This window comes from Ictalurus furcatus, chromosome 7, assembly GCF_023375685.1.
Source record: "Ictalurus furcatus strain D&B chromosome 7, Billie_1.0, whole genome shotgun sequence".
Taxonomy (NCBI): Eukaryota; Metazoa; Chordata; class Actinopteri; order Siluriformes; family Ictaluridae; genus Ictalurus; species Ictalurus furcatus.
The window spans coordinates 17,780,976-17,808,311 of NC_071261.1; the positions used below are offsets into that span (position 1 = coordinate 17,780,976).

Sequence of the window (27,336 nt, forward strand, 5' to 3'; positions counted from 1 at the left end):
GTGATGATTTGATTGAACACGGTTTGCAGTAATCAGGCCTGATTGCGTCTAGTCCAGCTGAACCCCATTATGAATGCAGTTTCATTGATTTGCGGAATTAGTAACTATGGGGGCAAATACATTTTCACTCAGACCTAGTTGGTATTAGATAACTTTTTTGCTTCAGTAAATAACATTATCATGTAAAAACTATATTTTGTGTTTACTGAGGTTGCCTTTGTTTTATCTTAGATTTTGTTTTAATTTCTGATACAATTTAGCATGAAATATACACAAAAACAGAAGTAATCAGTAGAGCGACAAATACTTTCACAGCACTATATTCTTAAGTATAAACAAAGACTGTTTAAAAATGAAATCGATAGGGAGTAAAATATTTGGACACTATATTAAAAAATATATTTAAAGGTTACAGAAACAATAAATCAAGCTCTAGATAAAAATGCTGTAAACAGTGATCTTGGGCAAATTGTACCAGGGCATTGCATCATTTATAAAAGACCATTCCATTGGTTGGAAAGATATTAAATAACGAAAACAAAAGTGTCAACATATTTTTTGTCACTGTATATAAATACATACATACATGAAATAATTATGCAGTAAGAAATCTATCTAGGAGAGTTTACATTTAAAGTATTGCAGTGTTGATTTTGATTACAGAAGTCGTTTCAGTTTCAATGTGCATAGCTTTAGTTCTGATTGTAAAATAAAACATTGCCACACACTTGAGGTATGAATGTCTGCATCCATTACCAAACATTTTTGAACACATACAGTCATTATAGTATACAGTGCCTCTCTAAATATTGTTATATGTTAAGAATAATATTTCACTATTTACCATCCAAATGTGAGTTCCAAATAAGCGCTATCATATACTGGATGGTCTCACATCATGAAGTAAACAAGTAATCTTAAGAGAGGGTATAAATGATTTAGTAATCAGTAGCAGCTCATGTTTTCACATAGCACACAAAATGGTGTCCCTTTCCAGTCTTACAATCTCTGATTTGCCATTTTGTCTTCCTCCAGACCAAAACACACTTCTTGTTGCTCTTGATTTTGGTTCGGGGTGGACCACGCCTCCAGTTGGTGTAAGTAACCGGCTCTCCATCCATCCATTCCCACTGGCCTTTACTCACCCGGTCATTCAGACCTGCACAGAGTTATCACAAGTGTCCAATTTAGCATAAACATGTTCTCAATTTGCATGAATTTGTATATGAGCTGAATGGAGTGCCGAACAAATTACCAATCCAGAAGGGCTTCCTCTCACTGAAGTCCCAGAGCCAATCCATGTCCGCTTTTGATAGCACACTGACAAGGTTGCCTTGGAAGCTAGGTGAATAACAATTAGAGTTGATGACACAAGGCAGAGCTAAGAAGGAATGTAATATCTGTTGTAGGTTTGGTGTTTTGTGTTTGATCACACCTCTCTCGACAGGTCCTGGCTGCATTGTTCCATGTAGCTTTTCGCTCTGTGATCAACAGATAGCAGTGGTGACTATGGTAAGTCCACCCCTGTGGACACTTCTGTGCATTCACAGTCTGGAAGAGTAGAGAAAAACTCCTATTAGATCATCTGTTTTTACAAAATCAGATGAATTCGTTAAAAAGGATTAGATGAGATGGGATTTGATGGAAATGTTACATCCAAGAGGTTGAATACGTACAGTATGTTGTCTATCTTATGCTGATTACCTCATCTGTAGCAGCCCAGGGTTTCCAGGATATCCCATTGCACTGCAGGAGCTGGCCTAAGCTTGCATTGAAATGGAGAAAACCTGCCATTTCTGGAGTGCAGACCTTAGGCTCTGGCCTAGAGAAAATATTCTGAGCACATAACCATGTATACACTGATTACATTGGGATAAACATGCACACAGATGTATTGAATTAGTTGTAAATATGCAACCTGATTGTAACATACAAATCTTATACATGACATTCTGTATGCTCTATTAATGCTCAACACTGGATTTATACCTGAGGTGCTGTGCCTCTTCGGTTAGGTGTAGGAAGTGCTGTAAGGTGGCTTGTGGTTTTGCCTGGGAGGGAACGCTGCTGCCCTCTACTGGTTACCTGCACTTGAGCCTTTTTCCCAGAGTTAAAGGCTGTAGTTTCATCCTCTACTGTCAGTGACATTATTCCATGATACTGCAATAAATATAGAGAAATGCTTTTCAAAGTTTTTTTTAAATAAACTGTTATATCATTTTAATGATGGAACATTAACTGGCAGTACAGCCCTAGTTTGAGGAACAGGAGATATACCACATTCATTAACTTGATTATTACAGTCATGACTATAAGTTCGGCTGCTAGAGACTGTCCCAGGACTTTTATTCACAATATGATCATAATAAACATCATTTAGTACTGTTTGACTTCACTCTTCTGTACCTGTATACTATAACAATTAAATCCACCCAGAAAAGGATGGGTTCCCTTTTGCATTGGGTTTCTCCCAAGGTTTCTTTTTCATGACATCTTAGAGAGTTTTTCCTGCAACTCATACTTCTGCCTTGTTCATTTTTAAGTGAATGAATTCAGATTGAAGTAAAGCTGCTTTGCGGCAATGTCTATTAGTAAAAGCATGAGAAACCATGGTACATTGACTTACAGTGTAAAGAACATCAGATCCACTCTGAATGATTGAAGAGGGTCGAATCTGTGTGTGAAAATAAGCTATTACACAAATTACACTGGAGCGTGATATACATAGCTTACAAGAGGCACACATTTTCATATAAGAATATCAACTCACAGACTTTCCATTGCCATTGGTTCTTAGTCTTTTCTTGGAGAAGGGGGTAATAACTTGAGCTAAGTTATTGCCTCTGACAGACTCTGACCCATCTCCCAGGGTGATAGGTAAAGTCTCTACCTGGATGGAGCCATGTTTAGGGTAGGACCCTGCTTGGAGCTCCTTACCCTGAAGATCTGGCCCTTTGGGAGACTGTTTCTCAGCACACTGCCCTATGGAGGCAGCCATATCCAAAAGATCATTGATTTGTAAATGTATAAAATGTAAGAAATGTACATATTCAGTTGCTTATTCAAATAGTAAAGACAGCTGTCATAGGCTACAAAGGCCACAAAGTAGCTGTCAGGTCTTAAACCCTCTTTGGTACTTTATTAATTTATGATCTGACCATTCTTGTTGTCCATTATCGTAATGACTGCTTTGTTGTTTCCTCTCTGTATTGCACCTACAGCGGAATCCAGTGTCACCTCAAACATCTCCTCAGCCTCCTCCAGAAAATCCTGCACAAGCTCTACCTTCCACTGCCGACTGGCCACACCTGGACATATACGACTTTAGTATTCAGTCTGGTAAATAAGTGTTTTTAACCATCATCCTTTTGGTACTGTATATTATTAACAAAGCACTGGTGTAGTAGCTGTAGGTGACAGCAACTAAGGGTTTTATGGGGGAAAAAAAAAAAGAATCAGCAAATGTACAGTACCAGGGTCAAACTGAATCAGAGTTGAGGGAGCTGATATGAAATCCTTTCCTATAGCTGCTGTTAGCTCCTTTACCTGATGAGTGAAAAGAACATAGAAAGAAATATATCTATTTACAACAACTAGGCTGAGAGTTAATTTGTTCATTTATACTTTATACTTTCTGAAACCCGCAGGATTCATACTGGTTATAATGCACTAAAGGCCAGTTTCCCTTAGCCTTTCCTACTAATTGAAAATAGAGAGCTACATTTTTCACCTTGAGAGTTACATATGATGAATCCTGCATATTGCCCTTCCTCTGAACTGTAAGAGAGAGTGGTCCTTTGCCTTCACACACACGATACTCTGTCTTGGTCAGCTCTACACTGGCCCAGCTGAACTCTAATCTACAGATAGAGAAACAGAAATAACGAGATGAACATTGATGGACAGTGATGGTTTTTCTCTTATTATGCCTTGAAGGTGCTGTTCACAACATTTAAAGGTGTTTTAGACATGTAATAATAATAATAATAATAATAATAATAATTTCAAGTTTATTTTTTTAAAACAGTGATTTGCAATATTGCTATGGAATAGTACTGGCTAATTTCTTCATTCCAATCTGCTGCTTAAATGATTCTGGCCAGTCTCAAGGCACATATAGCTTCAAGGATTTGGTTGGGGAGAATGTAAATGCTTGTCTGTTTCTATTGCAATTGCAATTCATCTCACAGGCAGCAGAGGGCACTAAAATAACAAACTGCTTCTTTCAGAATGCTAGCCTTCATTATGAGCTTGTGGTATATAAGCAAACTTTTTAGCATGTATTTACTTGTGAGATGGTCCAGTGTTGCCCAGTGGGTCAGAGACTGCAAACTCCAGACTGTCACTTAAGGCTTCCAGGGAAAGGTTAATCATATACAGAATATTCCTCTTGTTCAGATCCCTTTGAGTGAACCTCTGACGCACAAACGCACCTGGTGACACAGCAGGAAGTCTGATGGTGATATAGCTTGACCAATGTTACGCTCAGTACACCATTACACAGTCAACAAACTCTCTCATATTCTTATATGCTTATTGAGCTTTGTTATAAGCAGACATAGCGGTCATCCATCCATCCATCCATTTTCTCTACCACTTATCCTACACAGGGTCAGAGGGAGCCTGGAGCCTATTCCAGGGGACTTGGAGCACAAGGCAGGGGACACCCAGGACAGGGTGCCAACCTATCCCAGGGCACAGTCACACACACATTCACACACCCATTCACACACTACGGACAATTTAGAGATGCCAATCAGCCTATAACACATGTCTTTTGACTAGGGATGGAAACCCCCAAAGCATGGGAGAACATGCAAACTCTGCACACACAGGGCAGAGGCAGGATCTGAGCCCCCAACCCCAGAGGTGCGAGGCAAATGTACTAACCACTAAGCCACTGACTTAGCGATAATTTTTTGTAGAACTGTTTACATCATCTTCTTACCATTGGTGGCATTCTCCAAGTATCCAAAGTAAGGAGCTCTGAGTATGTGGAAGATGAGATTCTCATCTGCAGCATTCATATCCTGAGCCTTTAATTCTCTAGATGAGATAAAGATTCCATAACGTCCATCTTTTAGAAGTTCCACTTTCCACAGAGTCTCAAGCACCATCATGCGTGGAGCAAACCGGTCTAATGTTTCAATCTGAACACACACACACACACATTTATGGTCAAAAATACATTTGTACCCCAAAGACCAAAGACAACCCTTACACAAATTCTCTATAGTGTATCATGAGTATAGTATTGGTACTTCTTTGAAACCCACTTTAAACATTATGATGGTTTATCTACGGTGCGTTGTGTTAATTGTATCACCAAAGCACTATTCTCAAATCTGATTGGCTAGTTGTTTTTGGTTAATTTTCTATAACAGTGCAGCTCTGAGAGTACTGCCGAAAGGTTCGCAGCATCACACCACTTTGATGTTGATTATTTTCCTGTAACAGCAATGACCATTGTGTTTTATTCCTTACTTATTACATAATCAACTCAGATACTATAGCAATGTTTGTAATAGTCAATATGTGTCATAAAGGGGTCTTCTTTTCTACCAAAAATTCATAGGTTAACACTCAACTCTGCACACCTGTATAGAAAAGATGACTGGATCTGTATGCGCCTTCCCTCTCACCAGGAAGCCTCTTGCCGTGCTATCAGCAGCAATGAATGTAAACCGGTCAATCTGAGAAGCTCCACCCAAGTGTCTGTAAGCAACATCCAGGTCCAGTAGGTTCTGCTGTGTGAAGTTGCTCCCAGGAGCTAAGGGGAAACCTTTCATAATAAGCTGACCATACTGTGGGGGCTGCACAAGAATGAAGATCAGGCAATGGGGCGGGGTATCTGGGTCAGAAAGGTGCAGGTTATCAGTGGTGATAGTAATGGTGGAACCCTGAGGAACCTGCAGACCAGCCTTCTGCATAAGCGTAGGGAGAACTCTGTCTGTCATCTCAACCAAAATCTCCAGAGTACCATTACGTGTGGATTTTCCATTACTGATGACAAACCTAGAAACAATTTAGAAAAATCAAGATGTAAACAAAGAATTTGCATTCACCACAAGTTCTGTACATTATTAGAATAAAAGGTTTCTTAAGGGTTCTTCAAAGGGTATTTTGATAGTTAATGGAGCTTAGCTTCTTAAAGGAACCCTCCTTGATAGGAAACACAGGTCTCTACAAAGAACCTTTTAGGGATTTCTCTTAGAAGCACAAACAAAAGATCTTAATGAGTCTGTCCAAGAGTGTGAGGCCTGAAATTATTTCGCAACCCTTTTTATTATTATTATTTTTTTAAAGCTATCATTTTCTGTATGGTAGACGTTAAGCATAGACACTATGCTATTAAAGGAAAATACCCTAAAACAGATGTATATACATACATAGTGTGCATCCAGAATGCAATTCAGCTATAAGACTGTTACAGCAGAGACTCGGATCAGCTAGTTAGCGATCTACGAGATTACAATTGTACAATGAAGTACAATACCAGCATGAAAATGGACGCTTTGGACCCTTATTTATTTAACATACTAAAAGACTAAAGTGCTGCTGCATCACTGTCTTTAGGTAGAAATGAAGCAAGAGCTAAATCCCACTGCCACCACTCAGCAGGTATCAACAGGTAGTCAGCATTGTGAGTAATGTAGGAAATTATTAACCAAAGTGAAAGTAAACCAACCTGTCAAGAAGTCAAAGATGTGTTTTCTTTAAAAAAAAAAAAAAAAAAAAAAAAAAAAAACCTCAGATTTTCATTACAAAATAAATCTGGAATGTCAGCGAAGGTCACGTGCTACTTATAAAGATTAAAATACATTAAGCACAATATAAATGTCACAAAAACAAGCATGGTCCGTACTGTACTGTGTCTCTAGGTGAGGTAGGTCTGTTGTCATGGACGTAGCACACCAGATTAGCCGCTATATCCAGCTGGCTAAAAGAGTGTATGGGAATGCCAGTGTGTTTGATGTATTCCATATGACCATGCACTGGAGGCACAGTGATCACATAGAGCAGCTCTTCTGGCCTTTCAGTGCCATCTACAGCCAGCAAGACATCTGTAGTGATCACTACATGCTCTCCACGGCTAGCTTTCACCAGCTTTACAAACAATGCTATGTCTCCTGGAGAACAGAAATGATGAAAATCCACATGATCTGACCTTCTAACAAATATGTATATCAACCGTTCTAATGCATAATATTAGATGTAGCATCTAATAGCTGAGATTAAAACATTATAAACGAAAACCTTTCTGTAGCTCCTTGATAGTGATGTGGAAGTGTTGTGCAGGGGAACGGTTCCTGCCATCCTGTAGATGAAAGATGAAAAAGTCTTGTGTGTGAGCTCCAGGCTGAGCTGTGTGTACATAGCGCAGCAAATTCATATCCACTGCTTCCTGGGAACAGTTCATTTCTGTTGTCAGTGTCCTCCAGTCCAGGCCTGCCTGAGAAGGCACCAGAGAGGTTTGCATAAATGTATGATTATATGATGACATATAATCATTGGTATTTCACAAAAATAATAGTGTACAGTTTATATGATACTGCAGAGACATAGTAATAGTCGATGTTTGTTAAAATTAAATGTAGGCTTAGGAAAAGTCTTTCTTGTGCACTGACCTTAATCTGAAGCAGGCCATGAACGGGAACACTCTCAAACACATAGATGATGTTAGTGGAGGGCGTGTCATTGTCATGGGCACTTAGAACAGCACTGGAAATAAGTCTAGCTTCTCCTGGTTCCACCTCAATCCCAGTGTTTCTGTAGCACATACACCATAGCTATTAGCTCAATTCCATCATAGAATTATTTCAGCATACAATTATAATATGCTCAGGGGTGAAAAATACTTAATTAATTAATTCTACTTTATTTTGTTACATTTGTTACTATACTTAAGTATTATATTGGGCTATTTATACTTTACTTGTGTGTTATTGGAATTGAAGACTCTCCTAATTACAATTCTCCTGCCTAATTACATTCCTAAAAAAAAATACTTTTTACTACTTACTTTTTATTTACACCTTCAAAGTACTCATTAAAAATCCTGAAGAGTTTCTTCTTCTCTCCTCCAGCCTATAAATGTATGCTATACTCACTGTATGGGCAAAAGTTTGTGGACGCCTGACCATCACAACCATGTGTGCTTGTTGAACATCCAATTCCAGATTTAGTTTGCCTTTGCTGTTATAATAACATCCACTCTTCTGGGAAGGCTTTCTACTAGATTTCTGAATGTGGCTGTGGGCATTTGCTCATTCAGCCATGATGGAAAAGGAGGCCTTGGGTGCTCGCTTTGTGCACAGGGGCATTGTCAGGCTGGAACAGGTTTGGGCCTGTTAGTTCCAGTGAAGGGAAATTGTAACTTTACAGCAAAGAAAGACATTCTATACATTTGTATGCTTCCAATTTTCTGCCAACAAATTGGGGAAGACCCACATATGGGTCTAATGGGCAGGTGTCCACATACGTTTGACTGAATACTTCAAATTTTAGCTAAGATTTTACACATTATCTATACCTTCACTTCACTTAGTAGAATTTCCACCCCTGAATATGCTTGCCTGTATTAATAAGAATAATGCATGGGCCACTTCAATTCTTTTCTCTGTGTGTAGAAAGAAAAAAGACAGAGTACTTTCATTTTGTATCAGATACCTAATAATACACGGCTTCTCATCATTGATGGGCATCACTTTGACCAATATGTCCCTCTGGAGCTGGTGCTTTCCATCAGACAGCTGGATGATGAAGCTGTCCTGCTCACTCTCTGAGTCATCATGCAAATACATCAGCATCATACCTGTGAGGACAGAGTCACCAAGAGGTTCAATATCTGCTGTACATGTCACAGAATGTAATAATGACCAGAGTTTCTGACTGTCTGAATGATTGTTTAATTGATTGATTGATTGATTGATTGATTTGTTAATTTGCTTATTAATTCATTTATTACCATTTCTGAGATCTTCCATGGTGAAGACTTGGACATGAACCTCTGTTCCATGATTCTGGATGGATCTTCTATAATGGGCCACATCATTACCATGAAGCCCGCCCATGATAGCCCCATGTTGGGGCTGCTGGATGATGCGAAATGTTAATTGATCTCTGGGAACATCCAAATCCACAGCATTAATAATGGAGGCATCTAACTCCTTCATGTCTCCCTCTCGGACCTGCAAAGCACATCTCCATATTTACTACTATGAAAAAGACTGACAGAAGTTTCTTTAATAAGATGTACAGTAGCACAATTTTTTTTTTTTTAAATATCATATGTTTTTCATAAGCTATACACTGCATATTCCATGTGTTTGGTCCTAGGAAGTCCATATTAGCCAGGAGAAAAACTCAAATATTGAATCATTTGTATATTTTAGAAATTATTTTAGGCTCACACTAATGTTCCTGGCTAGGAAATCTGGACTTTCATCATTTGTTGGCTTGATGATGATGTAGAAGGGGATTGCAGAGGATTGGTGTTCGCCATCAGAGATGTATAGCATAAACTGGTCAGCAGTGGGTTCAGTCCTTTGGTGTCGGGACTGCACATAGTTTATGTGTCCATTCAGTACATCCCTATACAAAAAAGAGGCTGAGGGACAGAGAATATGAAAGCCTTCAATGTTGGTTAGTGAGTTTATTTACTTAAAGTTTTAAACTTAAGACACAATTCTGGGTAAGCCTTCACTAGCAGCCTTTTGAAAACCATGTCTGTGAGAGCACTGACCAATACTGATTCCCATGTTGCTCTTCTCAAACCCCGGACTAGGCAGAATGTTCTCAATATAGCCAAACTGTGGTGGAGACACCAATACAAGCTGCAGGTCCTCCAGAGGAGTGTCCTGGTCAGAGGCTGCAATATGTGCTACAGTGATGGAGGTAGAGCCTCCTTCATCCACCTGAAGCACTTCACCTGAGGAGAGGGAAAGAATTTTTCATGGAGAATAAGCCCATTATTATTATTATTATTAGTAGTAGTAGTAGTAGTAGTAGTATTCATATATCAAATGCTATTACATATCTCTTGTTTGAATTATAGATATATGTTATGCTAAACATATATGATTACCTAAGCACATCTACCTTGTATCTACACTACTCTGACCTTTTTTCAGGTACCCTAAAATATAGGTGCACATATAGGTGTGGATATACTGCCTATAGCACATTTGTTGCTATGCAAAAACTGTTAAGGCCCCATACCCTGTCCTTCATTGAAAGAGGACCATATGACCAATGCTGAACAGATATGCCAATTCCAATTCTCAACATATCAGTGACTCTAACAGGGTAGTGAGACTTTAATGTGTGATGCAGTCATAAAGAGCGGCTGTAATTGTACAACTACTACACAAAGAGTATCTGCTGTATATCGTTTGTGTACCTCAGTGTAAGTAGCCAAATCTATGCCAAATCCTTTCTATGTTAAATCCCCATTTTACTACTTAAATGTAGCTTTATTTCAACAAGTACAGCATTTATTATTTAAAAAGAACATATTACTTATGGAAAGACAGTATGCTTTAATACTCCTTTCTTACAGTTTGAAGTCTTCTTAAATCACTTTCAATAAATTAAAGATTATTTGCTTTGCAATTAGAATTGATCAAATAGGGTATACCAATAACAATGGATGGTGGCTGGTTGTCCACAGGATAAACAGTAATATTGAGGTCATAGATTAACAAGGAGTCCTGGGGATGTTTTGTTTGCCTGTTAAACTGAGGAGGTCTGTCAAAGCAGCATGAAGGAACTGGAGCCGTCTGTTCATCAGAGATTACGAATGTGATGGTGTCACGACGAGGGAGCAATCCAACCTCCAGACCTTTGGAATGTTTTTTGTATTAGTAACTGTTCTCATTTCAGACACCATAAAACCACGATGCATTCAAATACAGACCAATATTTTGCAAATCTGCAAGAGGTCTAAATATGTTTTAATTATTATAAAGAGCAATAGGTGAAATATTGTTGCATAATACAGATAAGGAGAGAGAAGGGGTAGTTTTAATACCTGTGTGTTTGTAGCTGATGATCCTGGCCTCTATATCTTCTTGAAAGAACCTGTCTACCACTATACCGTTCTTTAGCACTACACCATGATATGGCTGACGAGCAATCAGATAGTTCAGTTTGCTGTCATCACTATCAACATCTGTTGCATAGATGTACTCTATGGTGATCACAACATCCTGTCCCTCTGCACACTCTAGAACAGTCTTCAAGCCTGGCACCAGTGCTGGCATTTCATCATTGACTAGTGTTACCTGTCAATGAATATAAAAGTTAGATTTCATTTAGTAATAGTTAATGTTAATTTTAATGAATACAGTGAGTAATTTTTTTTTTTTTAATTTTACCTTAATATGTAAAACAAAGTCAACTGAATTCACCCCATCTGTGGCTATACATTTAATGTTATCTTCCTCTGTCTCTGAACTATCATGGCGATATCTGTGTGGGGGAAATGCACATAGTGGAAATTCATTCATAAGTTAATAATACCAATTATGCAAATTTGCAAGAAAATGAAAAAAAAAAAAGCCCCAACTCTGATCCTGCTAATAATTGAAAATGGTGAATGAAATCCTGACATATCTGACCTAACTTTTAGACTTTTCAGGTCTCTAACAGTGAAAGTCTGGCCTTGACTCAGGGGTACACCATCCAGATACACGTCCCCATGCTGAGGTCTTCTCTTCAGCGCCACACGTAGTGAGTCCTCCAGAGAATCCACATCAGTCAGGTGCAAGTGATCTGCACTGACCCAGCATTCTCCCCCTTCATCCACAGTTAACTGGTTAATGTGCACCTAAGAATCAAACAAAACACCATTATTCAAACCTGCATGTAGCCACTTTTCATTTGACCATTTTTGTGTATGCTTCACATAAACATGATGTAGCATAGCATTGTTTGACAACAAATCAGTGCAACTATCAGTGAAGGTTTCCTATCAAATAACTAACATATATTCTATTTAATGCACACTGTTCAATCAAATTGTGTTGTCTGAACAGATTGGGGTACCTCCGGGGATTGGTTGTCTACTGGCAGCACTGTAATATTGAAACAGATTCCAGTCGTAGTTCGGCCCTGCTCACTGGTTACAGACAGCACAAATTGAATATGCTGAGGATAAGGCCCAATATCTTGGAAAGGCGGCATGTAAGCTACTTTCATGTAGTTGACAGTATGCTAGTGGGAAGGAAGAAAGTTGTTAGCATTTGCACCCCCATAAACAGCCAAACTGTGAGAAAAGGAACAAACCATTTATTTTTATTTTTTTACCTGTGTGAAAAGTCTAAGCACAGGGGCATTGGGATCCTTAGCCAATTTTGGGATGCTGTCAACCAGGAACAACCGCCCTGCATCATGTCCCCTAGCAAGCATAAGTAGGTAAATAAATTTTTAAGTGCAAAACATATTAATAAACTACAACATGACAGCAAATCATAAAATGATTATAAGTTATCATAAGTTAGATCCTTACTGAATATTGCATGCTCATTTGAGAGAATGAATTGCACTTCTTCAGTATGTTATCTAATTGGTCTAGTGAAAACTGATTTCATTCAGAGTTACTTATATTATTACATTTAGACACTTATTTCTTCTGTATAACAATGCTTCCTTTAAGTAGGTTTTAAGCATTTATATACTGTTATTAATGCTGTGCCAAGTTGACAGCATATGAAAAATAACATCATATGAGTGCCCTTGATAAAAATAAGCAAGAATAAAAGCATCAGTAGAGTAATTTAGGTGCATTAATTTTTCTCTTAGTCTAAGCAAACTCCAGTTTTCTATTTTCTGCACTTTCTCAGATTAATTCGCACTGTAGCTAGCAAAGAGCATGTGATGTCCCTTTCCATTTTCAGGTAAAGCTGTTGTGTTTTTGGTTTTGCTGTTGTGTTTCCAAATTTGATGCTGTGTTTTTTGTTTTCTTGTCACATTTTCTCATTTGCTGTAGCAGTTTTAGTTTGTTAATGTGTTTTGCACTTAACAGCCAACATAATATTGATCTTAAGATCTTTGAAAAATATCCCCTACCACCTACCCATATGTGGTAGTGTAGAAAGGTGGGATGGTAACAGTGTAGGTAAGCTCACAGTCTGGTGACTCAACATCAACAAAGTGCAACTGCTTCTTGGTTAAATATACCACATCTGTCTCTTTGACTATCAGATGTCGAGTTACTCCTGGGGCCTCTTTAGGTGGCTGATCTGGGACAGGTTGAATTTGAATCACAATGACCTGCAAAAGATGTCATATTTAAAAATAAATAAATAAAATATGTATTGGAATTAATTCATATCCATATTTGAAATCCAATGTGAAATGTCATATTATGCAGTAGAAGGGCCTTATCAAATAATTAATGTGTCTGGTGGCAGTGATAGCAGAATTCCCAGACTGGGCTTACAGGATTGGTGTTGGATGTGTCAACAAATTATACCTGAGGCTCTGAGAGATTGGGAGGATCATGGAAGTCAGATAACACCACTTCAAAAGAGTCATCAAATACTTCATTGCCAAAGTGCCTGTAGTAGATGATGGAATGAAAGAGATCCTTTTGTAGAAAACGCATCACAGGATATCCTACAAAGAAAACATGAGTTCCCCAAGATGTTAGACACCATATGTAGCTGTCAAAGACTAAGCTAAGTAGCTGATTTATAAAAAAAACTATTTTTAACCTGTAATTCCTGGACCTGGCAACTTCATGATCTCCCCTGCTTGAGGAGGCTTAGTGATATTGAATAAGATGTAGTCATCACTGGAGTCCATGTCTGATGCTTGAAGTATCGAACCTCTAAGAAGAGCTGTTTGTCCCTCAGAGAGTTCCAGGACCATATTGGTGATGAAGAATGGTGGACTGTCATCCTTGGGTAAGATGTTGATGGGGAACTTATGTCTGGTTTGGTGGCGGCCATCAGTGATCCGAAAGACCACAAAGTCTTTGGTGGTATCGCTGTCATCATGATAATAGCGCACCACTCCAGCCTTGATGTCACTTACAGTGAACATGAACCCTTTTCCACCTAAAATATATTAATTTTAGTCAACCACTAATGTGGTATAAAGGGATGATGGTCTTTTCAGGATAACTGTATCAATAATTAATGTAGGAACAAATGATTATTTGTACACCTCTGACTGTCAGTCTTCCATGCTGTAAGCCATCCACAGTGATGATTCTTACAGTCTTTAGATCATCATTGTCCACAATTTGCAGCTGATCCCACGTGATGGGCCGAGACTGCCCTTCCAGGAGACTGAGACCTTTGAAAATTTCAGCAGTGTTAGAATCTGTGGTCAGGAAAATTATTTACACAAAGTAAACTGTTGACAACTGTAGTTAAACTTGTGTTCAATCAGGATAAAATACTCACCCATGTTCCATGACACTCTTGGTGCATTTGTGTCTGCTGTCCTGACTGACACATGTACTATAATAGGTGAACTTTTCTCAAAGTAGAAATCATGGACTTCAAGCTCTACCTAATTGAGTAAAGGCTAAAGGATTAGTGACAAACTACCAACATGTTTGATTACACTTTTAGGAAGAAAATTATTCAACCCTTCAACGTTCTATAGTATGACATTGCAGGTTCTATTTAGAACTGATAAGCAGAGAGTTTACCTATCAGAGGGCTGCAAAAAGAAAGCTATGAACACTTAACTAACCAACCAACCAAGTACTCTTAAAGAACTAAGAGCGTAAGTTGTACATTATGCAGCAAAATTATCCAAATTGTGAGTAAATGTGCTTTTATGAATGAAGTTGGTATCTTGTACAGTGTCTAGAAGGTACCTCATAGTTCCTGCGTTGTGTATGGCTGGAATTTGGAGGCTGGAAGCTGATAAGCATTTCATTGAGGTCCACCCAGGTGAAAGATGAGATGGGCTTGGTGTGATCAGACAAATGAGTGATGAAGCCCTCACTGGGAGGCTTGGTGATATTGAACACCAGCCTGTTCTTTGGGGTCTCAGCATCTACTGCATCAAGAATGGCTGTGGACAGTGGAGTCAGGATGAACTGATCCACTTCCAGGATGAACATGGACATGAAGGCAGGCTTTGGGGGCTGGTTGGGAACAGACCCTTTAATGGTCACAGGGATCCAGGCTTGTTCTGACTGGATGATTAAAACACATCATTTAATATCACAATGTGTGATGAGATAATAAGCGTAACAAGTGACTGGCTTGCACACTGGTCCATGCTTTTGGCATATATACCTGGATTATGCTCCTGCTCCTCGTGTCTGTGAGATCCAGTTTGATAGCAATGTAATCAATATCAGGTGATGGAGGATCAGTATGCTGATAGCGAATGCCCATCATTAAGAATTCTTCGCAAGACACTTTTGTAATTGTCACCAATTTTAGTCCTTTTAAACAGTCTTCACTCTTGCATTTGGATCTGGCTTTATTTTCTGAAGAAAGTGTAAAAAAAAATATCCATGAAAAACGTGGCTCAAAAGTGTACTTAATTTGGCCAAGAACTGTGCTATGCTGGCTCTAAACAGCATATTTAGTATATAGTGTATAGCTCACACAGGAAGATGTCATACCTAATTGTTGTCGAATTGAGACAAAGCTGTCTGGCTCATCTCCTCTTGGCCCTTCTAGCTTGTCAGGTTCACCAGTGACCAGCTGACCATGTCCAGGTAGACCAGAGTCTGGTGTCATCACCCTAATAGTACACTCTATGTTGGGCCGATGCTCATAGTGGAAGGACATCACATTGCCATCAAGCATATTGGAAAGGCCGTAGAACTCTGGAATTTGCAACGTCTGTGGTCCCAACTTTATAACATTACAGTCAGGTTCCATGATCTCAATATGGAGTGAGAACAATTCACTATATGTCTCTGTCTCTGTGAATCTAAAATACAAAACATTTAAGATTTTAAGTAAATTTCTTAAGATTTTAAGTAAATTATTACACCATTTATAAACAAAACACATACCTGTACAATCGAAGTTTGACAGTATCTTCTTTTAAAATAGGACAACCATTATGCGTATATTTCACCTCATCAGCCAAATAGTGGCAGTCAAAAACCTGGTGAAAGAATAGCAGTTAAGAAACACACATAAAATCCATTTCACTAGACTTTGCAAAAATATGTTAAATTAGCAGAGGTTCTATAATAATGTTATAATAATGCAACGTAAAAGGCCAGCTTTTTCACAGACCTTTCTGAAACTATGACAAGGTGTGGTAATACACCTCATTCCCAAAGTGCTTTTGCAAGCCACGTGAAAATAAGAATTAAAAACAGCATTTAAAAAAAACAAACAAACAAACAAAAAAAAAACTGTTGTTTCATCTGGATTTTTAACAGGATGCAGCCATGAAGAATTTTTATGTTTCACTTTAGGTTAAATTGCTTGCGGCCACTTTATGGGAATAATTGCAAACAAAAATAATTGTTTGCACCATTTAAAAGACTTTAAAACCTTAATGATGTCAATTTATGTTTAAGAGAATGCCTGGGGAATACCATAACCACAGTGTAAAGAAAAGAAAAATTAACCCCTTTGTCCATCCAGTTTGAATTGATGCTGCTATGTGATATTACTGTTTGATATTTACATGCCATGTTGTCATGAACAAATACAGAATTCTTCACCTCAAACCTACAGTCAGACTGTAAATCACTTCAAACTGTGGTCACACAGCATTTTAATGACATCTTTCAGAACAAGTTTATTTTTATGTTTTAAATTATAAATAATCCAAATTTGCAAGAAACAATCTGCCAGCCCTGCTATATGTGCATGCTCTTCAGCTCAAATTCAACCTTAAGAAAAAAATCAATGCAAGCTCTGCAGGCTTTCTTAATAAAAGAAAAAGAGGAAATATTATGTTTATATTATGTTTATGGCAGTTATGTTTTCACTGTTAAGCGGTGGAAGATACTGGATTAAATTACATCACCATCTTTCCCCGTGATAATTCAACGACTAAAATACTTTTTTATAAAATAAAATATAATATTTTATCTAATCTTGTCTATTCTTTTGTGTCATCTAGAATTAGTAACAGACTATTCATTAAATAGCCATTAATATATATTTTTTAAATCTACGTTACTACAGAAACTTTAAATATGCCTAGAACAATACAACAAACCTGTGGCACAGTGTCATTTTACAAGTGAGTGTTGATCTGTCACCACATTCTCATTTATCCAGTAAGTTCACTGTGCATGCTGAAGGTAGATCTAACTAGATGGCCAGACTTTTAAAAGTTAAATGTGAATTATACCTGCATTGATCTTATTTCAACTATACTAAATCTGACCCAGGTGCTTTTCTTCACAGACAAGCAGGCTATAATGATATTTATGTGTGGATATCTTTTCTATTAGCATGCTTAGTTTCATGGTTAACACTTTACAAAACTATTCAATAACGTATAGGTATTTCTGCAGTGACTATTCAGGAACAAATGAGTAGTACTACATTGACACCCAAATTACTAATGAATACTGGGTATTTACTCAGTAAGTAATAATAACGTGAGAACTATCACATAGCTAGTCATTAGTACTTAGTTATCATGTGTTTCACTTTACAGTACTGTTCCAGATCCTCATTATCCCCTAATGAAAGATACAGTGACACTTCAGTCATTATCTAACATGTACAAATTACTTACTCAGTAATATCTGGAAAAGATATAAAAGTAAGAAATAGAGTCATATATTTATGAACCAGGTTGTGATTGGTGGTTATCCAGAAGTATTACTGACACACTCCTGCAAAATTGAATGATGGGAGGTAAGAAATGTAAGAAATGAATAGGCTACTTTGCATCAGCTAGCAGTTCTTTGGTAGTTGGAGCTTTTGTGATTTGCACTTAATCGGTAGTTAGGTAGAGTTTTCCAGGATTGCTTAGTTCACAACAAAGTACAAAACTATTACTTGATTATTACATACAGAGTAACTGCCCAGTATCCATTAGTAGTTAATAGGAATTAATATAGGACCACTCATTCATTCCTGCTTAGTCCCTGCATAGTTACCTGTAGGTTATTGAACCGTATTTTAAAGTGTTACCATTTTATGTACAAAGCCTGTGGGGTCTTGCACTTCCAGATGTTAACAGCAAAAAAGATGAATTTAACCAGCTGAAACTGAGAGAAAATGACAACTTCTCTTCAGTTAAGGCAGAACTGATAATTAGCTGGACTAAGTATTCAGCTCAGACTTTTCAAGCATAAATCAGTATGTTCTGAGATATGAACAGAGAGTTTAGAAATAGGGATAATACCTGAGGGGACAGTGTGCCAACACGTTGGGTAATAGGTTCATTCAGAACCACTTCCAGCTTGCAGGTATCCCTCTCTCTGGGTATGTGGAATTGCAGATCTCCTTCCTGCAAGAAAGCTGACTGTCCTCTCTTCACCCGCAGGCCATGGTTGGTCTTCACCAGGGAGCACATGCAAAAGTGCAAAAGTCCCAGCAAAAGCAGAAACCAAAATGGCCACATATGAGTCCTTTGTTGAAGAACCATTCTTGGTTCTTCATATATATTTTTCGGTTAGATGAAATTCCGTTTGTTTTTTCTTATGCTTTGCTTCAAACTGGATGATTTATATCCCTCTTTTCTTAAGACATGTTCTGTATATTATCACATGTTCAGGGAAGATCTGTAAGTAAAAAAATGAAATTACATATGCATACAGTATATTTGCTGTGTTTTTGCTTATTATAGTAATGTTAAAGTTAACTCTTTTTTTAACTTTAAGCAAGAATGCATATACAGAAGGAAAAAAAATTAAGCTTGTGGATGTGAATAAACCAATGAAAAGCATTGGCTTCTAGATGCAGTGCAATGGACACTAAAAACATTTCCTCCTATCTTTGAGAAATACTTCACTGGCAGTTCTCCTTGACATGTTTGTGGAGAGACAGGAAAATGCAGCCCAGTCTCAATGAGGTGAGATGTCAAGTAGAAAAATGACCTTAAGTCCTAGACTAGCATTCATGGGGGAGTGGGCTGTCTAATCTGTCATCTTAGAAAACACAGCTACAGTAAATAGGGTTAATTTCTCCAACTACAGTTCATTGCCAAAACCTCAAAGACATGATAAATGGCTTCCCCTTTCCTGTTGTATGTATATGGTTTAAGTTATTCTTGTCATGAGTTATGCTACATTACACAACTTGAGCTAAAATAAATGTGACTGTTAGTTCAGTGATGTACAAATATAGATATTGTAGTTGATATTTGCAAAGCTGAGATCAATGTCAGAGTTACATGACTATACTAACCAGTGTGAAAGCATTTAAATGCTTTAAGCTATAAGCTTTGCCTGGTACTAAAACTTTTTGTTGGAAAAAAGTTAAAAGGTCTGTCATGTGGAAATGATTTTGTGAAGTTTGATATAATCACTGCTCTCTTAAACACTCCAGTTGTATAATACAGCTGTTATTACATACATCTACTCTAAACAAGATAACAATTTAGTCTCCATAAGGTTTTATTTAAAACCACTCTATAAATGACATTGTGGTTGATAAATACCCAGATGCCATGCAAAAAATCTAACATTGAAAAGATATGTAAAATATTATTCCACTGAGATCAATCTACAAGCTTTCAAGGTTTAGTGGTGACTAAATGTGATGTAGTATTTGCAAAATGTTCAGCACTCACTTGAGTGCTGTCCAGGACGACAGTATGTTGTGAATAATTGCTTAGGAAGTATTGTAATGAGTGTAATAAGTTTTGTATGTATCAGTATGCATTACACAATTTCCAATATGCTTGTCACTGTCCACCTGTGATGAATCCCATAGCACTGAAATATGTTGGTTATGAATTTTGCCTTAACAGAAACATGCCTGATACTGGGAAACAGACATTCCCCCAAGCCTAAACTATTGTTAAACTCACTTCCAGTCTTTCTTTTAGAATGACATCATACTTTTCATTGAATGCACATGTTAACACCTGGCTGTTCACACACATGGTACACATTTAAAGTCTCCTAAACAAGTATCCTTAAGGTAAATATACCATTATCATTTTAAAATGTATTCTATTTTTATAATATAGTTTTGTTTTTTTGTTTTTTATTGTAAAGAGTGAATAGTTAACAATGTTATTCAGTTTTATTTATATGAGTATATAAGAAGAATAAAAAACAGACTAGATTCTGGATCTGAGATTTTATTCAATTCATCTCTTCTTAACCAACCTTAGGATCATCCTCGTGAACTCTTCAAGAACATGTTCTATAGTGTTTCTAACCTCAGCTCCTATGTGGAGGAAAACTTAAATGACTTCTTTCACTTGTTTTTCCAAGCACTGATCATAGATTTCTACCTGTCCTAAAACACCACAGACGTTACGGATGACTACAAGATCAAGCTCCAAACATGATATTTTATAGTTTTTCAAACTAATGACCAAAGACAGGATCCTCTGTAATTCATGTTTCCTCAGTGCCAAAACTTATTACACTTGATGGAAAGCAGCATGACTGGACCACAAAAACTACCATGAATGGCTGGAGTCCAGAGAAACACAGCATGCCCTGGAGACCAGCAGATTTGACTCACTCATCAACTTAGTTTAGGATAAGAGAGGGAGATAGGATGAAATGCCAAAAATGTGGTTTGAACCAGAATCCTTGGTTTAGTGTCTTACATTTTTGTTTGTCAATTAGGTGTTATTAATGGAAATCACAAAGCAAAGGTGCCTTGTAAATATTTTCAGGTGGGATAGAATTACATTTCTGGTTGGCATTGGTAGACTGTGAACATCCGTTTTAGTCCTTGACCCTCCTTTTCACTAATGCAAAACCAGTAAAAGTTGTTTTCAATTTTAAATTGTTTCAGACTCCACAGTGAGAAATTTAATCAAAGCTTGTCTGAGCCTAGGAAACTAAATTAATAACTCAGTGGTACACCCATTCCTTGTGTTTAAGGATTACTGTAGAAAACTAATTTTCAGTCCAGAAAGAGCAAAAAAAAAATTGGGGTAAAAGAAGAAAAGTCTAGAAAAGCCACCAAAAAACATTAGACTAACTCCAACATGATAAGCAGTGAAGCCAATTTCTGGAGACCTAATGTAAGCTGAGCCTACATAGCACTGCAGGCCAGGATGCCTATAACAGAGAGAGGATTAAGTGTGAGGTCGGTGGGTTATTCACCAAAAAGGGCCAAATTCCAAACTGTGCTTGGGGCAGATTAGAAGTGGGACCTTTCCCATCTTTAAAGTCCTCACTGACAACATTGTGCTTAATCAATCTGTGGGCTTGCTGTAGAATAAATATCCCTCCCTAAGTCTGCCAAAAAACAAACACCACAGGCCACTGGTGTCAACGATTCACAAAACCAAAAACTGTGTGGATTTTTTCTACAGAACAATGAACAAATAAAAAAAATATATATCTTTCTTATACATTACGTGATTGTTGCCTTAAAGCACAGATCTTATCTGGCTAAATGTTGGAGGTAGGGATGAGGGTAAGCAAACTTATAATGTAACATAATATATACTACATCCATCTGAAATAAAAATGCTACTACCAGTTCTAGTGTTTTTTTAATGATAAATGATGAGTAGATACTGTATGATGAGTATCTGCCTATTGAATAATGGTACTAATTGGTGCAGATAATAACACAAAATGTTTTTTTAAAGTCCAAATGAACAGAATTTTTTTTCAGCTTATGATATAATATAAAGGAAAAGGGGAAAAATGTCCATCCAAAGCCCAGCTGTGCTGTACAATAGAAAATACAAAGCCTCTTTCCACCACATTCCCAACACTTTACCTGATCACACAACAAGATCTCACAGTTCCCAAACCACAAACATTGTTCTTCAGAACAAGACTCAACATGTAAAGACATCATCTATGATTATACCGTTATCCTTGTTTAGGGTGATCTCGCAAAGGTTTGGACCAAGTTCAACAGCCCATCGTTGAAAGAGCTCCATGAGCTCAATACTATATATGAGGTCTGCATAGGGCAGCTTACTTGGAAATCCATTCATGATTTGTACCTCCTACTTAATAAAAAGCTTGAAACCAGGCTTAACATGTGAATCAACGATAGTAAGGTTAAATTGTAAAAACTATAGATAACATTTGTACTTGACTACCCTGAAAAAAGAGTGTACATTTCCTAAATATTTTACACATTTAAATATTTTTAGTAGTTAACAGCTCCTACCCTGTACTTAATTAAAGCCAGCGTATTAGAATTGGGTACATTTAGTGTGGAATGAAAATATCTTGCACTTATATGGAATATGTAACTCAACTGACCTACTTCCCATATGCAGAAAAGTACATGTGGGCTTACAGTACATGTTGGTTACAATTAGTAATGAGATTTAGAACTTCTGAACTAAAGGAAACTAAAGGTAGGCAGGGTGGGTGGCCGGCAGTCTGCATGCTCCCTGAATGGTTGCATCTTAGCCTCAAATTCCATTCAAGCATGTAGGAGCAGAGTTTTCAGCATCAAAATGTATTGAAAAATAAATAAATAAAATTAAAATCACAACTCTGACAATATGTCGCTGATTAAACACATGCTTGACTACTTGTTTGACTAAAAGTCTTGCTATTATGATTTAGACTTTATGTATAATACATTGTGAGGTTTGAGCATCATGAAACCCTACTTTCAAAGAAGAATGCACTCAACATCTCTTGCAGTGTAAAGCTCTTGGGTATAATTTACACTACAGCAAAGCAAAGTCTAAGTTCCAGAAGACACAATTTTGGGTCATACAGAGAAAAACATGTGGTGTTCCTCTCTTGACAAGCACGCTCTATCCACAGCTGGGAACAAGTGGAGACAACGGCTGGAGCCTGCAAAATCGGAAGCCTGTTCTTCACAGCGCTGAGCCCTGCTTCTCATCTCACTAATGACAGGGTCCCAGACAGCCAACTCTTTCCAAAGCAAAGATGAGTAAAGCACAAAGGGGTGTAAGGGGGGAGGCAAAAAGGCTGCTTCTCCTCTTTCTAAATAGCCTCAGCCTCCATTTTTTGGCAGAATACCAGGATAGCCTTGTCCAGTGTGCAGAAATGTTAAGGACTCCTGGGCAAAAAGGCCAGTGCCAAATCCAAGTGGAGGTTGTGCACTTGTCTTAAGAATACTGCTTAGGTTTACACTTGACCCTGACCCTGTGAAACTATGAAGAATGTCCCTATATCCCAAATGTGGTCAAGACTGACGTCAGTATTATAATGGCTAAAGTAGACTAGTTAAAGACTGGAGCAATCAAAAATAATTGCAAAAAAAGTGTGTTAATACCAAAATAACACCAAGAAGGAAATATTCATACCACGTCTCATTAAAGCCCTTGTGTTGTTGGGTTTTTTTGTCAGGAAAGAAAAATACCAAAGATTATTTCAATGCAATGTTAAATGCCACAAACGCAAATAGTACAAGAACACTTTCTATTATTCTTTTATGAGCTTTCTACTTTATCATCATGTTATTTTAGCAACAAATCTCTGCTTGACAGCTGTCAATGGATGTGTGGCTTTTCTAAACCAGTCATCCTCCACTGAATTAATTTCCATCATCATTCCTGCACGTATATTTCTAAGACATGGACGCAAGAACAAACAATTGTGTTCTTACCTAAAGCACAAACAGCAATTCTCTATCTCCAAAAACATGCTACTGCCCCAGAGCGCTCCTCTATCTTACACAGCAACTGTCTAATTGAGCAAAGAGCCTTGAGCAGCTTGCACAGAGACAGGGGGAGGGAAGAGGGAGGCAGTCTGTGTGAGCACAGGGGAGGGAATCAGAGATGTTGTCCCACTCCACAGAGTCCAGAGGGAGGAGTGCATGGAAGTACAGAGTCTCCTAACAAAGGGAGAAATGCAGAAGCAAGCAGAATAGAGACACAAACACAGACAATGTAAGATTAAAGAGAAGAGAATAGTGAATGTTTTCAGGATTGCAGGACATGACAAAGCCTGCAACATTAATTAAAAACTGAAGGAAGACTGCTGGATCTTTCATCATAACTGAACAGGAATGCAGACAGAAAGTGTACATGGATTTCAAAACTGCCTTCAATATAGGCTAATGCTGTGGGAACAAATGTGAATTTGTTTGTTTCTGTACTTTTTTTGCTGTATGAATTGCACTCAGGCCATGAGAGAGATTTGTATCGCTGGGATCAAGGCAAAAGTGACAAACATTTTCTTTCTGAAACCACCAGCAGCTAACTAGTCAACAGCAAAACCAAAATGATTGAGTGTAAATGAAGTATGTTATGGTTAAACCAACAGCTGACAAGCCTAGACACATTTCTGGCACAAGTTTCCTGTGCCATGTGATCTTTGACTTAGAAATGGCTGCCAGTTAACAGCTCAACAATATCTAATCAAGAAGAATAACGCTCTGTATTTAGTGGATGATTAATGAGGAAGAGAGACAAGCTATAACTGGGGAGAAAAAAGCTAATGTTCGCTAATATAGCCATCTTCATGAGTGCATAAAAATCCACTTTTCCTAATGTGCTTACAGAAAATTACAGAAGTTTACACAATAATCACTGATAATTACTGATTTTTAAAAAAACAGTTGTTGCATGCAAAGTAACTCCAATTGCTTGCAGAAAGGAACCCCCCCCCCACCTCCCCTACTCCATAACCCCCACTCACCCCACCCCATACAATGCCTCCATACTTACAGGAAAGGAGTCTTTATGTACATACAACCTATTATCTACTTCTTTCACTCCCTGGGGCTTGTTGGCACATGATTGTTTTAAGAAGTAAGTAGATCCAGGTTCACCTTCCTCACACTGAATACCAGACAAGGTCACTGCCTGTTTAATGGAGGTATAATGACTATTTCCCCCTGAAAACTGAATTACTAATTATGGGAATGATCCGAATTGGTGAATTTGGATATCAGTTTACAAATTGAAGTACTAAATGATTTATGAAGTACATTTCCTTAATGAAAACTCCATCTGTTTCCTTGACTGCATTGTACTGAGGCACAAAAAGTCTTTCCTTAAGTAGTTTATATAAAATTCATTAAAAAAAAAAAATAGCCACAGCAACATGTGACTAAACAAAACTCTTCTTTTTCCTTTGGATTACAAATAATACATATGTATATATTAAGGATTACTAATTTGTTATAAACATGCCTTTGAATTTGTACTTAACAAATTAAGTACTCTCTCAGTAGAAAATAATTACTAGAACAAGTTATAAGTATTTTGGAAGCTTATTATTTTCTGAAAATCAGTACTCTTTTAACACCTCCTTAAGATAAAAGTGCTTGACCTCACAAAAGAACCGCAATTAGACCTCTAATTTTCTTTAAACGCTTTTCTTAAAACCAAGGCATGTCAGCAGTTGCGCTAAAAGATGGAGTTTCTGCCACCAGGCCCCTATTTGGGAGGTGAAATAATCCATTGATCATGCTTCTCTGACAGTGGTGACTGAAACTGGCTTATATAATAGTAAAGTAGACCAGGAGGAGCAATGAAGCCAAACAAGAGGCTGGAATCACTGAAAAGCTCAGAGTAAAGTTGGACAAGTTAATAATGGCTCAAAACCCAGTATAATCTTTTTGGATCCATTAAGAAACTGTTTGCAATGTTCTGTTACTAAAACTTTCTAAAAGTAGATGTTCAACGTAATAGTTTGAATTAGATGTTTCTAACGCCAAATGAATAGCATTAAAAAGGTAAACACCTTGTAATTGATGCCTGGTTATACATTAAGTCATTAATTTATTTTCTGAGTTTTCATGTGCTGTTTATCTGTTTCCCGCACATAAGTACAACTGAAAATGAACGCTTGTAATTCAATTTTCATCTAGACGTTCCAAAACTTATAAGAAATCTCAAAGATCTTGTGCCAGTTTTCCCCAGATGACCAATCCAATCATATGTTTATGTCTAGTTTGATAACATTTATTAACTATAGTTTTAAAATGTTCAATACAACCCACACCATATTTGTATGGATAGCATGACCAATAATCTTTATGCAAGAACTGTTGATTAGCCTCTTCCCACATTAAAGTTTAAATGGGGAATTCCTAGATGATGTGGTTGCGATTTTGCTTGACTTTACATGAATAGATAGGAACACATTTCATACCAATTTAGTTGTGTAAATTTGAAATTCTTAGCCCATGTGTCCTGACTTCTAGTCTCAATATAAAAATCTTCTAGAATCATTTACTTCTCTTAAATCTACTTTGACATGTAAATACTTGATTGCATTTATGTACTTACGTACTTACTTTATGTATTTATGCACTATATAACGTTTACTCTTTCACAATTTTCAGTAGCTACAATACAGTCACTTTAATTTGGGCTCAGGTGAATTAAATGTGATTCAATGTATATTAAAACTATACTGTATTAATTTGGTTACAAGAAAGCACAATGTTTAAGAAGAAAAAGGACAACTGAAGAATACAACTGATTAAATTAATCAACACTGACATCTACTGTTCAAACATGTGAGCCAGAAAATTACTAACTGATTTATCCTGGTCAGGGTGGTGGTGAACCCAGAGCCTATCCCAGGAACACTGGTTGTAAGACATTGGCTGTATACACACCAGATGGAATTGAAGTCTATTGCAGAGCATCACAATCTAACAATAGTTACAATTTAGAGACACCAGTCCACTTACCTCCATGTCTTTGAAGAGATAATCCAAGAACAAAAACCACACATACAAAAAGTCCACAAACTTACAGGATCAAAACCCAGGACATTGGAACACAATCCTTGAACTCTCAACAAATACATAAACAACCATATACAACAATACTATACAGTATGAAAACACATTACTTGAAAAGCAGGCTTTCCACAAGCAAATGTTGAGTATCTCTACTTGTTATAAACAATTGCCAGATAGAAAAGCTTGTAAAAATTTTCAGCAAGTTGAAAAGAGACTTTGAATCCACAAAAAGAAGAGTGATCATCCCCCAAAACCAAAACAAGACTTGTTGCTTTGCTCTGCTGCCAGAAACAGCACAGACACAATGCATGTCAAATGGACTGTAACATTCCAGGCATTTTCAGTGTGAGCGGTAATTACTTTCTCTCTATGTTTGGCTGTGTGGCGTGCATTTTGTGAATCCTTCCCACACCCAATTAACAAATGAGGTTCAGCTTTCCTGCTGTTATTTTATCTTGTGAGGTACAGACCAGGAATCTCCTCTTTATCTGTCTTAAAGTTTTTAACATGGAGTTTAAAAGATTTTTATGTTTGTTGTATGCTGTTATAACCCTGAATGTTGTAAGTAGCTTGAAGTTTGAAGAGAATC

The 27,336-nt window shown here is 37.4% G+C and overlaps 1 protein-coding gene across 3 annotated transcripts; it reads right to left on the reverse strand.

Annotated features, from left to right (window-relative positions):
• Nucleotides 1–26,885, reverse strand: frem1a (Fras1 related extracellular matrix 1a). 3 transcript variants are annotated; one of them, XM_053629003.1, is made up of 37 exons: nucleotides 26,694–26,885; nucleotides 18,310–18,688; nucleotides 15,998–16,092; nucleotides 15,599–15,912; nucleotides 15,264–15,460; nucleotides 14,837–15,160; nucleotides 14,415–14,523; nucleotides 14,173–14,304; nucleotides 13,719–14,063; nucleotides 13,478–13,620; nucleotides 13,079–13,275; nucleotides 12,310–12,400; nucleotides 12,049–12,216; nucleotides 11,622–11,830; nucleotides 11,379–11,472; nucleotides 11,033–11,285; nucleotides 10,640–10,843; nucleotides 9,746–9,931; nucleotides 9,414–9,610; nucleotides 8,969–9,191; nucleotides 8,671–8,815; nucleotides 7,629–7,770; nucleotides 7,258–7,453; nucleotides 6,866–7,130; nucleotides 5,589–6,015; nucleotides 4,949–5,150; nucleotides 4,289–4,433; nucleotides 3,731–3,860; nucleotides 3,474–3,546; nucleotides 3,159–3,308; nucleotides 2,771–2,982; nucleotides 2,627–2,674; nucleotides 1,990–2,160; nucleotides 1,705–1,836; nucleotides 1,436–1,551; nucleotides 1,256–1,341; nucleotides 1–1,159 (listed from the first exon to the last, which is right to left on the reverse strand). In XM_053629003.1, exons 2-37 carry the CDS (start codon nucleotides 18,550–18,552, stop codon nucleotides 957–959), a joined length of 6,567 nt encoding a protein of 2,188 aa, XP_053484978.1. In that variant the 5' UTR covers nucleotides 18,553–18,688; nucleotides 26,694–26,885; the 3' UTR covers nucleotides 1–956. The 3 variants fall into 3 exon arrangements, with proteins under 3 accessions (XP_053484978.1, XP_053484979.1, XP_053484977.1); XM_053629004.1 differs by lacking the exon at nucleotides 26,694–26,885 and adding an exon at nucleotides 23,652–24,028 and having other exon boundaries at nucleotides 5,598–6,015; XM_053629002.1 differs by lacking the exon at nucleotides 26,694–26,885 and adding an exon at nucleotides 23,652–24,028.
• Between the last annotated feature and the right edge of the window lie 451 nt (nucleotides 26,886–27,336).

Excerpts from the sequence above, each read along its gene's own strand:
- frem1a (XM_053629003.1), bottom strand. The coding sequence starts at position 18,552 with ATGGTTCTTCAACAAAGGACTCATATGTGGCCATTTTGGTTTCTGCTT. Across the intron at positions 7,131-7,257 it reads TATCAAGGAGCTACAGAAAG|GAGACATAGCATTGTTTGTA; the intron begins GTTTTCGTTTAT and ends TCTGTTCTCCAG. Across the intron at positions 2,675-2,770 it reads CCAATGGCAATGGAAAGTCT|ATTCGACCCTCTTCAATCAT; the intron begins GTGAGTTGATAT and ends TTTCACACACAG.